This window comes from Tinamus guttatus, unplaced genomic scaffold, assembly GCF_059628265.1.
Source record: "Tinamus guttatus ecotype Peru unplaced genomic scaffold, ASM5962826v1 Tinamus_guttatus_pri_ptg000084l, whole genome shotgun sequence".
NCBI lineage: Eukaryota > Metazoa > Chordata > Aves > Tinamiformes > Tinamidae > Tinamus > Tinamus guttatus.
In genome coordinates this window covers 262397-273919 of record NW_028288618.1, presented here as the reverse complement: position 1 = coordinate 273919, position 11523 = coordinate 262397, and the positions used below count along the sequence as shown (strand labels likewise).

Sequence of the window (11523 nt, the reverse complement as noted above, 5' to 3'; positions counted from 1 at the left end):
TCTTATGCTGTTGGTAGTTGCTTTTGTTACATAAGCTACGTCCTGAAAAATGGGAATGTTGCTCGGAAGCAGGAGGAAACCCCCTTCCAACATCTTGCAATGTCACACAACCACGCACATCCGAGGGTGGGATGGTGAGGACATGAGTTCCTGCAGAATATGCCGTGTCCCTGTGGAAATCAGGTGTTTATGCCCTTCTGGGGTTATGGTGGTGGTACCAACACTGGCTGAGCACAACATGACCCTGTTCCTGGAACTTCCCCACGCAACCTGGGGATGAGACATGGAGCATGAGGCTCCATTCACATCCTGTCACCGAGACTGGGGGGAAGAGGTGACACAGGAAGGATCGGGCACCCATTGCCCTGCCTCGCGTTTGCCTCGCTCAGAGAAACGGCCCGTGCGGGCGGTGCGCGCCGCGAGCCCCGGTACTGCCCGCTCAGCCGCCGTGGCGCGGGCGGCAGGAAATGGCGCCCGGCCGGTATGGAACTACAGCTCCCGGCATGCCTCGCGGCACCTCCCCCCCCCCCAGAACTACAACTCCCGGCGTCCCCCGCGGCCTGCCGGCGCGCCGCGCCGCGCGGGGGCTGCCGGGAGGAGGGCGCTCCCGTGGTGCCCTGCGGCGGTGGCAGGGAGGGCGGCGGGATGCGGCTGTCGGCGGCGGTCGCCATCTCGCACGGGCGCGTGTACCGGCGCCTCGGCGGCAGCCCGCGCTCGCGCCTCGACCTGCTGCGCAACCTGGTGACGGCGCTCGTGCGGCACGAGCGCATCGAGGCGCCGTGGGCGCGCGCCGATGAGATGCGCGACTACGCGGAGCGGGTGAGCGGCGGCGACCGGGACCGGGACCGGCCTCAGGGCGCTTCCTTACGGCTCTCTTCTCCCCGCAGCTCATCGACTACGCCAAGCGGGGCGACCGCGATGAGAAGGCCATGCGCATGGCGGACTTCTGGCTGACGGTAAGTACGGAGCGGGGCCGGGGCCCGGCGCCGGCCCTGCCGGTGGCGGTACCGAATCTGTGCGTTCCGCCCTGCAGGAGAAGGACCTCATCCACAAGCTGTTCAAGGTGCTGGCGCCACGGTACCAGCCGCACCCCGGCAAGTACACGCGCATGCTGCACATCCCCAACCGCGACACCATGGACCGTGCCAAGATGGCCGTCATCGAGCTCAAGGGCAACCCCTTCCCGCCGCTCATCCGCCCGCAGCCCGACAGTGGGAAGACGCTGCTCAACCAGCTCCTCCAGGGCTACCGGGAGGACATGCAGCGGGCCACACGCGCCCCCGAGGGCACCGCCGTGTAGGTCCCCGTCTCCTTCCCCAAGGAAGCCTCACGCAAGTGTGGGGATGGGGCTTGGCATGAGCCACTTGTACACGAGGCTGGCAGGCTCGTCTGCAGGGGCAGCTCCACGCCATCTCAGAGCACACGCACTGAAAGCGTCCAAGGAGGCCTCAGCATTGATCCCAAGCTTTGAATTATTCTAACAGTACGCACAAGCTCAAGGTTTACTTCCTCCTTCCTGGGGCTTAATAGCAATTCAGCAAGAGAAGGAAATCAAGCTGAGAAGTTAATGCTCTTTGTGTAAATAAACGCTATTCAGAAAGTGAGGTTAACACTGTTTTGATTATATTCCTGTGTACATTGTGCTGTAATTATTTATTACAACCAAAACCTTGGTTTCAATTTCTGGTCCTGTATCTCCCTGCCTGAGCTGCTCAGCCGCTATTAGAAGCCACTGTGCAGACATTCAGAGCTGTGCTTGCCTGAATAACCCTGTAACTGCTGGGAGATGTGACCATTGATTTGTGCTTGAAAGCTCCCTCCAGGTTCACAAGCTGGGGGTGCTGAGTAATGTCATCCTTGAGTATGTAACAAGGTGCGAGCTGTATAGAAGGCAAGTCCTAATGATGCAAAAGAACTTGCACTTTGGTAGCATTCTGTTCTGGATTCTTATTTCACAGAGCATCACCTCTCTGTTCCACTGATAGTTCCAGTGAGAAGTTAAGGATGCACAGTGCTGTTTGGCAAAAGAAGGGGAAAGGAGGGGGGGTTATTACCAAAAAGTCTCAGAGAGAGTGCGCTTCTACTGACCTTGAAATGGTGCCGTTTGTAGATGACCTAACATCTTGTTCAAACAATTTTCTCTTCAACAGAAGAGATGTACAAGACTGCTACTACTGTGTAGCTTCTACATTATCTTTTCTATCTCTTTTTTTTTTCCTCCTTGAATACATTTTTCACCCCGATAAACTGATATCCAGTGCATTACCAGCAAGCTGATGAGTCAGTATGCTGAGTTTAGTTCTCGGGGGATGACTCTTGTGTGAGGACAGATGTGACCCCAGCTTTTCATTGAGGAGTTTTGGTGTGATACGGTTCCTACAAACCTGGAAGGCAGAGGACAGTTCTCTTTCACCTGCACAGTCTCTTAGAATTCAGATCAGAAGCCCAAAAGCCATGTTCAGCTGCATTACCACGAGTGTGGTACCTACCAGTTTATTCTCATCGTTAGCAAAACAGCTTTTCAGTGGGATTAATGAAAAACTGACAGGTAAGATCTTAAAGGGTGAAGTTGAAATGTATGCCCATCTGTCACTTGCTAAGAGGAGAAAGGATAGCGACTGACAGACTGTTTCGATAAAAAAATCAAAGGCTATGATCATTAAAGAAAAAAAATCCTCAAGGGAGTAATTAGATTAGTGTGGCACTAGCTCTAACGCAAGCTCAAAATACTGCTATGCCTGTGTTGCTCATATGTAAAAGATCTGATCTGTAACAGCCAGAGGCAAGAGAAGGCAGACATACAAGTTTGTGTAGAAACACAAGTGTGAAAACACCAATTTAGAAAGACAATTGGATAAAAATGTTTAATGAGGAAAAGCAAACTAGAGCCTCTTCTAGGTGTCCTTAATAACTCAAGGAAGAAAAGTGTAAAAAAAGCTAGAAGCTTCTAAGTATGGGAAAAGTCTGGATCCAAATTCTTAATATATAGATTCTTACTGTGCATATGCTTTTTTGATAGGCGTATTGAGATTAGGACAGCTGACAAAGCTCTCAGTCTCACAAGCACCGTGCATAGTCCCTCTGAATGCAACTGTTCTGCTACAGGCCGATGCTTCTGCCACGAAGGGAGGCTGCCCTCTTGGATTGTCCTGTACTCCAATGGGTCAGGCTTTCAGCTGCCTGTAGAGAAAAGCAAAAGGAAAGGTCACCACACACGCATTCTGGCTGTCAGTCAACTCTTCCTCATTACAGCCATGATAGATGCAGCTGTACAGGTCCATGAGATCCTTTTTGTGTTCTACCCCATTCCCTCAGCATTTACAAGGTGAAAAGCTCACCTGATTGCAGCTTTCAGACTCTGATACCAGTCATTAATATCTTGTTGATCACTGGACATCAACAAAAGTGTCTTGTGTGGAAAGGAAAGCTGGAAGAGAAGCAGAATCTGGTGTCGCTCTGTACCAACCCTTGCCAAGGTGGCAACTCCGACACAAGGAGAGACATGCCCACTGATCTTCCAACTCAGCCCTGCATGCAGATTTCCACTATTTTTTCCCCCCTAATAAAACAAACAGTGGCACTAGGCAAAACCAGAGACTGGACAGTACAGACCCAATGCAAAACCTGTCTTACTGCAGGCATCCATCCATGCTACAGGTGACAGCTCCCTTGGGTTCCTGTGCTTAACAGGGTGCTTGAAAGTGGGCAACGTCAGTCCTCATGTGCTTTGTTTTTTTAATGTTTTTTTTTTCTACCAAACGCTTACACTGAGAAGCCCTCCCTGGCTCTGTGTATGGCCAAACACTTTATCCACAGTGCACTCCTGAAGTGGGTAGACAGCCTGGCATGTGAATTTGTTCGAGTTTAACAGGTGCAGCGGATGGCAGGGCCTTGTTACAATAAGGATATCAGAAAAAAGGAAGAACATTCTGTGCTTCAGTTCTTCTCCCTTTGAAGGCACCACCAACAGCCAGCCTTCCCGGATATACCAGCGCCCTGAGCGTGCAAGGGAAACAGACAAACAGACAGTTGTAAATTACTGGCCAAAAAAAGGCATTACAGCACCACAGAAAACATATTTTCTACCTTCACTCAACAACGTACACACATTGCAACAACCACATTCAGATTGGAGCTATGTCTTGGAGACCCTTAAACAGAGCAATTTCAAGACTCTTCTCCAAGCGACCATTTCACAAGTGTCCAGGCTGGAAACGTTTCCTCCGTCTATAAGTTGGAGCATGCTCTTGGCATGGAGAACACGGTCACACAAGAAAAATCTGTTATCCAGGGAGATGACCTTGCATGCCAGTGACTGTCACCATATACATCGTGGCTGTCAACACAAATACTCTGGTTTGTGGCACTTAAACCATGCAGATAAAAGATTCTTATCATGTACAGGGTGTGGTTCATGCATCTTAAAATAAAACAACACAGTCACCAAGCCCTTAACACTCAAAAAGGGTATGCAGTTCGTGCATGGAGAGGGAGAACACTGCTACTTACGTTCTCCCAAAATCCAAGTCTTTCTCTCATTCTCACCTAACAGTTGCTCTCCTGACCTCCTTGGACTCTCAGTGACTAACTTTGAGCTACGTGTCATCAACTTCTATCTGAAGGTCAGGCAATTAAGCTGCTGCTTATTCTTGCCAAAAGACACTTTTATTACTCATTTTCCATTTTAAAAGTGCCCAGGTAAGTAATTACTAGCTACATTCTACATGACTACTGACTAGTTACGTTCCTTCACCACCTATCTGGAATTTGGGCAGTATGATTTGGGTCAGACATGAAGACAATTCAGGTGCGTTTCAGGTATCGCGATCTAACAGGAAAAGCAGAGCTGTTTGTAAGACCCACCCGGTGCCAAGACCTTGGTCTTCTGTCCTTTCAGCAGTTTCTGAATCCGAAGTAGTTGCAGTGAGTTCTCTCTGTTACGAATGACATCTTGGACCCATCGAGATACCTCAGAAACGCAGTTCACAGCCTCTGAAATTACAGCAGCATATTCTGAAGTTGCATGAGTACATGCTATTCTTCATCTATCTTGGTGTGAAAAGAATGGTGAAATTAAGAAATTACTATTTTAAACCAAGTATCAGCAATGAAGTTGCTCATAAATTTCAGCAGGAGATTAGACCTCCAGAGGCCCCTTTCAACCAAACTTCTATGGTTCTGAAAAGACATATGTTTGCCAGTGAGATATCAAACAAAGAATTTTCTGAATTTGAAGGGGAAAAAAACGCCTCACTGCAAGTAATGTTGACTGCTGATAGATGATAAAGGGCCTAGGAAAAAATTGAAGGAGAGGACCAAAAGAGCACTCGTTTTTCTGATGTAACCTCTAGACCTTTCCCCCTGTCTGCTGCTCTCCATTGCTATTTCCTGTACCTGCCTCCTGGGATATAGCTCTGGATAAAAAATGGTGATTGGAAGCAGTAATGCCCTAAAACCTCAGGCAGAAGAGGGCTTTGTTTTTTTCCCGTGGAAAGTAGATGGAAGATTAGAATCAGCAAGGAGTTTAACTAATAAAGATACCAGGATTTATAAGGAGGAACATACTTGCAAGTTTCTGGTACTCTGTGTTGTCTGGGCTGGTGTTCTCCAGCAGGTCTCTGAGAAAGTGTTTGTACCTAAGATAGAAGGAGCAGTTTTATTTCACAAAGAGACACCAGAAACAGCAGCCACTCCTATTTGTGAAAGATGGTGATGATTTTTTTTCCAGGCTATGCAATCTGAACCTGAAGGGCCAAGCCACCTCTGATTTTAGCCCTGTTATTATCAAGGCATCCAATAAACTGCCTCCCCTTTTTCCATAAGTCTATCACATTATGTTCTCTTACATTTGTGACACCCAGGCCTTCTTCACGTGAGAACTGTGCCATCTGTGCCAGGGGGTCTCTGCTTTCATCAAGAGCCTGTCCTCCCACATTCCTCCATCCTGGACAGCAGACCAGTTCTGCCATTCTCTGGACATGTGGTTCACTAATTACATAACTTATATAATTTTTATGTATAGTTTTTAATGCCCTTTGCTGCAATCCCCTTGCCACACACAAGCCAGAACCAAGACAACACCAGTGTGCATCTAGAAAGAAAAATAAGAGCCAAGAATTTTCTAGACAGATTGTCAGTAAACTAAAGAAACATCTCTGTGTCCAGCAATCCTACTGGCACATACTGACATCCAGCCCATCAGATACAGATGCAAGATGTCTGTGTTTTTTTGTCTTTTTCTGTAATTTCTCGAAACCTTCCTTAATTTCATAAAACAATATGTTTGTTCAGTAATATGCTGCTGTTCTGTTCTTTGGAGTAATGGCTGCAGTTAATGAAAGATATTTTAATAACAGGTCTAATCCTCCAATTTATAGCAATGTCTTTGTGTTTTTTTTAGTGTGGGAATGTGGGCAGGGAACATAGTATTAGTATTATTAAATTATTAAATTATTATTAAAACCCAATAGTTGGGAGAGTTTTGTCCATTACTGAAGACATTCCTATGTAAATGTTGAACTATGAGAGTTTTGTGAACTTATTCAACATAAATGGTTGTTTCTATCACCTCTCCAGGAAGTGGCTTCCAAATATATGAACTTCATTACTAAATATGAAAATAAAATGAGTATGTTCAAAGAACTGTGAGGTAGAGCTCCTGTCATGTAGAGCACTCAGAATTGCTTACTTACTGGTGCAATCTCTTCAGGGGCAAAGGAAGAAGATCCTCTAGCTTCCTCCCTTGAAAATGAGGTCGAGACTCCTGGAGTTTCTTAAAGCGTCGAAATGACTTATTCTTCTTCAGCTGTTCCTATGTGGGACAGAGCACAGAGCTTGAGAGTACAGAATAAATATAAGCACAGACTTTAATGTCCTGTGCCTGAACTTCAAAAGCAGAATTCTAGTCCTAAACACAACCATCTGGTACTTCCTTTGTGGCCACGGACAAACTGTTTGCTTTCTCCTAACCATCATTTTCCCTGAGGGCAATGTTAGTGACATCCCCCGTTCATGCACAGCAATATAAAGCTAGTTTACATGGCACATAGAAGCAAAGAAAACAAGCAAGGGTATTTTACACAGGTAAAAAGCAAAGAGCCCATCAGTGGCTTTTATCACCAACCTTGCGCTTTTATTTCTTCAAAAGAAGTACTCAAATTGGCTTACTTTTCCCTTCTCATTTTTCATATCAAAAGTGAATGCATATGAATAGAAGCAGGGCAGAAACATATTAGAATATTTCCTATAGCAGTGAACGAGTTCTGACAAGAACTTGTAGGCAGGTGGCATGAATTCCAGGTAGAGTTTTCAGGAGTTCAAAATATATCCTGAAATCTCTTGGAAGACAGACCATCTGAAGAGGGAGGTAGAAAGGGGAAAAGGAAAAGAATAAGCAAGGAGGGAGGGAAAGCAAAATTTTCTATTGTAGAAAGGAATAAAAAAAGTGGGGGAAGGAAAAAAGGATATTCCACTGGAATCATTGAGTAAAGCTCTGCTCCCTCAAAAAAAAAAAAAAAAAGGGAAAAAAAAGGCATGCTGGAAACAACAAGCATTAAAAATTTGAAACTTTAAATAAGTTTCATGACAGAGAGACTTGTGAATAGCAGCAGCAGCACAGAGAGAGGAAGAAAACTTATCACTCCAGAAACAGAAGTAAGAAAAAGGGAAAGGAAGAAAAGAAAACAGGAAGGAGATAGGAAACGCTTACCTTCAAGGTTTTATCTGCCTGCTCCAAATTCTCAGAATAGTGACCATAAAGCTCCAGTTTCTGACATAAATTTTCCAGTCCTATTCCCAAATTCCCTCTCTCCAGGTGAAGTGAGAAAACCCTGTGCGTAGGAGGAAAGAAAACTATGGAGGGATACATCCCTTACCACATTTTCCCAGTTCCCTGTGATTAATTCCTATACTGACTTGTGTTTGTCAGCCAACACCTCACATCTTGTTTTCCATCCAGAGCATGTACATAATGTTCACAATGTCATCTGTAGAAAGTATTCCTTTCAAAAACATACTGCAGATTTACTGAGTTAAAAAATCACTGTCCAGACAGCAAGGTATCCAAATGTGTGGATAGAAAACAGCAGTTACCTGGTACATCTCCAAGTGCAACCAGGGCTAGCACTGCTAGAAGTATATGCCTGTTTCCCGAGACGTTAGGTTTACTTCCTGAAATCTTGTTTCCTCATTAGTATAGAATCCTCCCCATGTAATTGAAGAAACTGTATCAGAAGGTTCACTTACTGGCTGGCCTCGTATATGGATTCTAGGGGTCCAAATATGGTTTCCAGCACAGCAGGTTTTAGCGTCCCTTTGGCCTTTAAAATTTTCACGAAGAACTAAGCAGGAAAAAGAGAACTTATCAAACAGTTAACACAGCTCTACAGGATTGACTGGGTCTATTTCACTATTCCTCGATGCACGTGTTTTTAACCATGTCTGTTCTCTTTGCCCCCTCTGTGTCCCTCTGTTTCAAAGATCTCAAACATCTCAAGTCATGTGCTCCCTACATCCACAGCTTTGTGACTTACATCTGGATATGGACGAAAGCCAAGGGGCCAAAAAGCACAAACCATCAAATGTAACAGAGGAGGTAAAAAGTACCTTTCAGTCCCAACAATGTGAAAGGTGGGGACATGTCCCATGCCACAGATGCACAGTGCTGCTCTGCAGCACTTCCCAATGAGAACATGCTGCCTGAAAGCACCCACGCACCTAAGGGAGCCAGAATACTCACTGTGACCACCAGATCCAGCTGCCCAAGATACTGGTGTTCAGTTTCCAGCAGCTCCTTGGCCGTCCGGCTGCGCTTCCTGCCCCAACGGGCCCTCTGCTCTTCGACGGTGTTTACTCCAGCCATTAACATCAGGGCTGAGTCACTCAAGGCAGACACAGGGCCAAGATACAGAGAAGAGTATCCTGAAGAGCCAAGAGAGACCAACACATGACAAACGCATGACCTATGTAGAGCAACACATCTAGGCTTTGCTGCGGGATTAGGAAATCAGTTAGGAGCCACGGTCATTAACAGCTTCCCTGGACATTCCTGCCTGCAGATAACAGCAGCCCTGCTTCAACCAGAGGAACAGCGTTAGAAAGCTCGGACTGTGAAAGCAAGAGAAACCTTTGCACATTGCGGCAGGGTGGGAGCAAATCCCAAGCACTCAACCCCACATTTTCTAGCCCACAGGCTACTGCTGCCCGTGTTTTGCCTAATTCTTTATGTAACATTCTCAATAAAAATCAAGGAAGTTAGTGAGTGGAAGCAGAAAATGTAAGTAGAAACCAGCCATAGAATTGATCTTGGGAGAGGAGAGACAGAGAGCTCTTATGCGCTTTTCCCAGAGGTTCTCTAAGAAACTGGTGTTTTTTCTAACAGTTGCTTGTGGTCTTAGAGATGAGAAAGACCAAGCAACTGCCATGAATCACACTGTTCTTCTCATCCATTCAGGAAACAACAATTTTGCCATTCTAATAGGGCAGATGTGATGCCTCATTTAGTTAGAGAGAGAGAGTACGGATAAAGCTAATAACAGATAAGCAAGAGCTCAGCATCAGCATGAAGTTGCAGAGTGCTCACAAACAAGACCAGAATAACCACTCATCGCATAGTTTTAGGCAGGGAAGGCTTGTTGTGAACCCTTGAGATTGTGAACCCTTTACCACCTTTGGCAGCCTAAATCTGCAGGAAGACCAGAAAATGCTTTATCTAGCGATGGCATGAGCAGGTCAGCTTGCTTCTTTCCAGACACAGAATAAAAGTTATGATTAGACTTTCTGTACAGTTAGCTACTCCGTGTTCTGTTAGAAATACTTGAATTGCTTCTTAATATTTTAACAGTCTCAAAAAAAAAAAAAAGTAACAAGAGAAACCTCCCTTTATTACCTTAGCCCAACCACCCCTGATATTTTCCTGAAATCTTAACAACCCAGCACGTCAGCTCTAAGGCCATGTGCCTCGCACTGCACCCTGTCTCCAAGGTTAGTGACATTCCCAGGGGCTTTCAGCCACATGCTCCATTCTCCTACTGTCGTACCCCAACCAGAGAGAAACCAATGGGTCTTTTAAGACAAAAACAGGTCCAACAGCCCTGGAAGAAGAGCCTGCAGTTAGGACTGATCCTGCGCACACAGCTAGACACGCAGCTTGGCGATTTCTGTGCAGAGCGGAGGGCAGATTCCTGATCTGGCTCATGGGGTTCTTTGATTTGGGCCCCTGCAGCGAGCAGGGGAGAGTGGCACACACATGTACTGAGTGTGCAGGACCTCTTGCAAAGGCTCTGTCATTTGGTCTGTTTCCAAAGCAGGGCAGCAATTCACCAGGGCACCTACAGGGAAAACCACATGATCCTCAGGGAGCGTTGCTTCCACTTCCTGCGACTGACCTTCTGGAGAGCAGTTCTGAGGAGAAAGACCTGGGTGTCATGGTGGATGATAAGTTGACCATGAGGCGCCCTCGTGGCCAAGAAGGCCAAGGGGATCCTGGGGTGCATTAAGAAGAACGTCTCCAGCAGGTCGAGGGAGGTGATCCTGCCCCTCTACTCAGCCCTGGTGAGGCCGCATCTGGAGTATTGTGTCCAGTTCTGGGCTCCACAGTACAAGAGGGATGTGGAGCTGCTGGAGAGAGTCCAGCGCAGGGCTACAAGGATGATCAGGGGCCTGGAACATCTGCCCTATGAGGAGAGGCTGAGGGAGCTGGGCCTGTTCAGCCTGGAGAAGAGAAGGCTGAGAGGGGATCTGATCAGTGTCTATAAGTACCTCAAGGGAGGGAGTGAAGAGGATGGTGCTGGTCCCTTTTCAATGGCGGCCACTGACAGAACTAGAGGTAATGGCCAGAAACTGAAGCACCAAAAGTTCCACAGGAATTTAAGGAAAATTTTTTTAACAGTGAGGGTGACAGAGCACTGGAACAGGCTGCCCAGAGAGGTTGTGGAGTCTCCTTCTCTGGCGATCTTCAAAACCCGCTTGGATGCAGTCCTGTGCCACGTGCTCTAGGTGTCCCTGCGTGTGCAGGGGGGTTGGACTAGATGATCTCTAGAGGTCCCTTCCAACCCTAAGCATTCTATGATTCTATGATTCCCTCCACTTCCTCATTTTCACAAGTTTTGACAGTTTGACTGTCACTTCCTCCCTTCTGCCATTCATCTTCCCCATGAAAAAGCTAAAACTCCTCAGCCACGTGAGGAAGAGCTGCAGGAAGGCCAGCACACAGCCCCGGGCGTCCCCAGCCCGGCAGCTTGCAGCTCTGTGGCTCTCTGCCCTCCACGGAGCAGCATCCCGCATGCAAGAGGCCTGTGCAGCGTCATCGCTATCTGCAGCCTCCTTCTGCTTTTTATCTAAAGCCAGCGCCTCCCCTTCCCACCTCTGCCCTGGGCAGAGCCACCTCACACTCCTCAGAGCAGCCGGGTGCTGCTGTGGGTGCCCATGGGGGCCAGCAGACCCCAACTGGGCTCATGGGAGACCAGGGCACAGCCAGGCACCCCAGAGCCCGAGGTCTCAGCAACACAACCTGCTTCCCTCTGG

General features: G+C 47.2%; 2 protein-coding genes across 2 annotated transcripts; one reads left to right on the top strand and one right to left on the bottom strand.

The window, feature by feature from the left end:
* The first annotated feature begins 633 nt into the window (after positions 1-633).
* MRPL17 (mitochondrial ribosomal protein L17) lies at positions 634-1455 on the top strand. The gene is made up of 3 exons (XM_088520264.1): positions 634-819; positions 888-956; positions 1034-1455. Exons 1-3 carry the CDS (start codon positions 646-648, stop codon positions 1298-1300), a joined length of 510 nt encoding a protein of 169 aa, XP_088376390.1. The 5' UTR covers positions 634-645; the 3' UTR covers positions 1301-1455.
* Positions 1456-3118: 1663 nt separating this feature from the next.
* Positions 3119-8919, bottom strand: ARHGEF39 (Rho guanine nucleotide exchange factor 39). The gene is made up of 9 exons (XM_088520283.1): positions 8738-8919; positions 8245-8339; positions 7709-7829; positions 6693-6811; positions 5562-5636; positions 4864-5039; positions 3767-3996; positions 3339-3427; positions 3119-3180 (listed from the first exon to the last, which is right to left on the bottom strand). Exons 1-9 carry the CDS (start codon positions 8864-8866, stop codon positions 3165-3167), a joined length of 1050 nt encoding a protein of 349 aa, XP_088376409.1. The 5' UTR covers positions 8867-8919; the 3' UTR covers positions 3119-3164.
* Positions 8920-11523: the final 2604 nt, after the last annotated feature.

What these genes read in the sequence shown, in the direction of transcription:
- MRPL17 (XM_088520264.1), top strand. Translation starts at nt 646, where the DNA reads ATGCGGCTGTCGGCGGCGGTCGCCATCTCGCACGGGCGCGTGTACCGG. An exon ending in TGCGCGACTACGCGGAGCGG is followed by an intron (nt 820 to 887) that starts GTGAGCGGCGGC and finishes TTCTCCCCGCAG; the next exon opens with CTCATCGACTACGCCAAGCG. An exon ending in TGGCGGACTTCTGGCTGACG is followed by an intron (nt 957 to 1,033) that starts GTAAGTACGGAG and finishes TCCGCCCTGCAG; the next exon opens with GAGAAGGACCTCATCCACAA.
- ARHGEF39 (XM_088520283.1), bottom strand. Translation starts at nt 8,866, where the DNA reads ATGTTAATGGCTGGAGTAAACACCGTCGAAGAGCAGAGGGCCCGTTGG. An exon ending in TCCATATACGAGGCCAGCCA is followed by an intron (nt 7,830 to 8,244) that starts GTAAGTGAACCT and finishes TCCTACGCACAG; the next exon opens with GGTTTTCTCACTTCACCTGG. An exon ending in GACCAAGGTCTTGGCACCGG is followed by an intron (nt 3,997 to 4,863) that starts GTGGGTCTTACA and finishes TTGCACGCTCAG; the next exon opens with GGCGCTGGTATATCCGGGAA.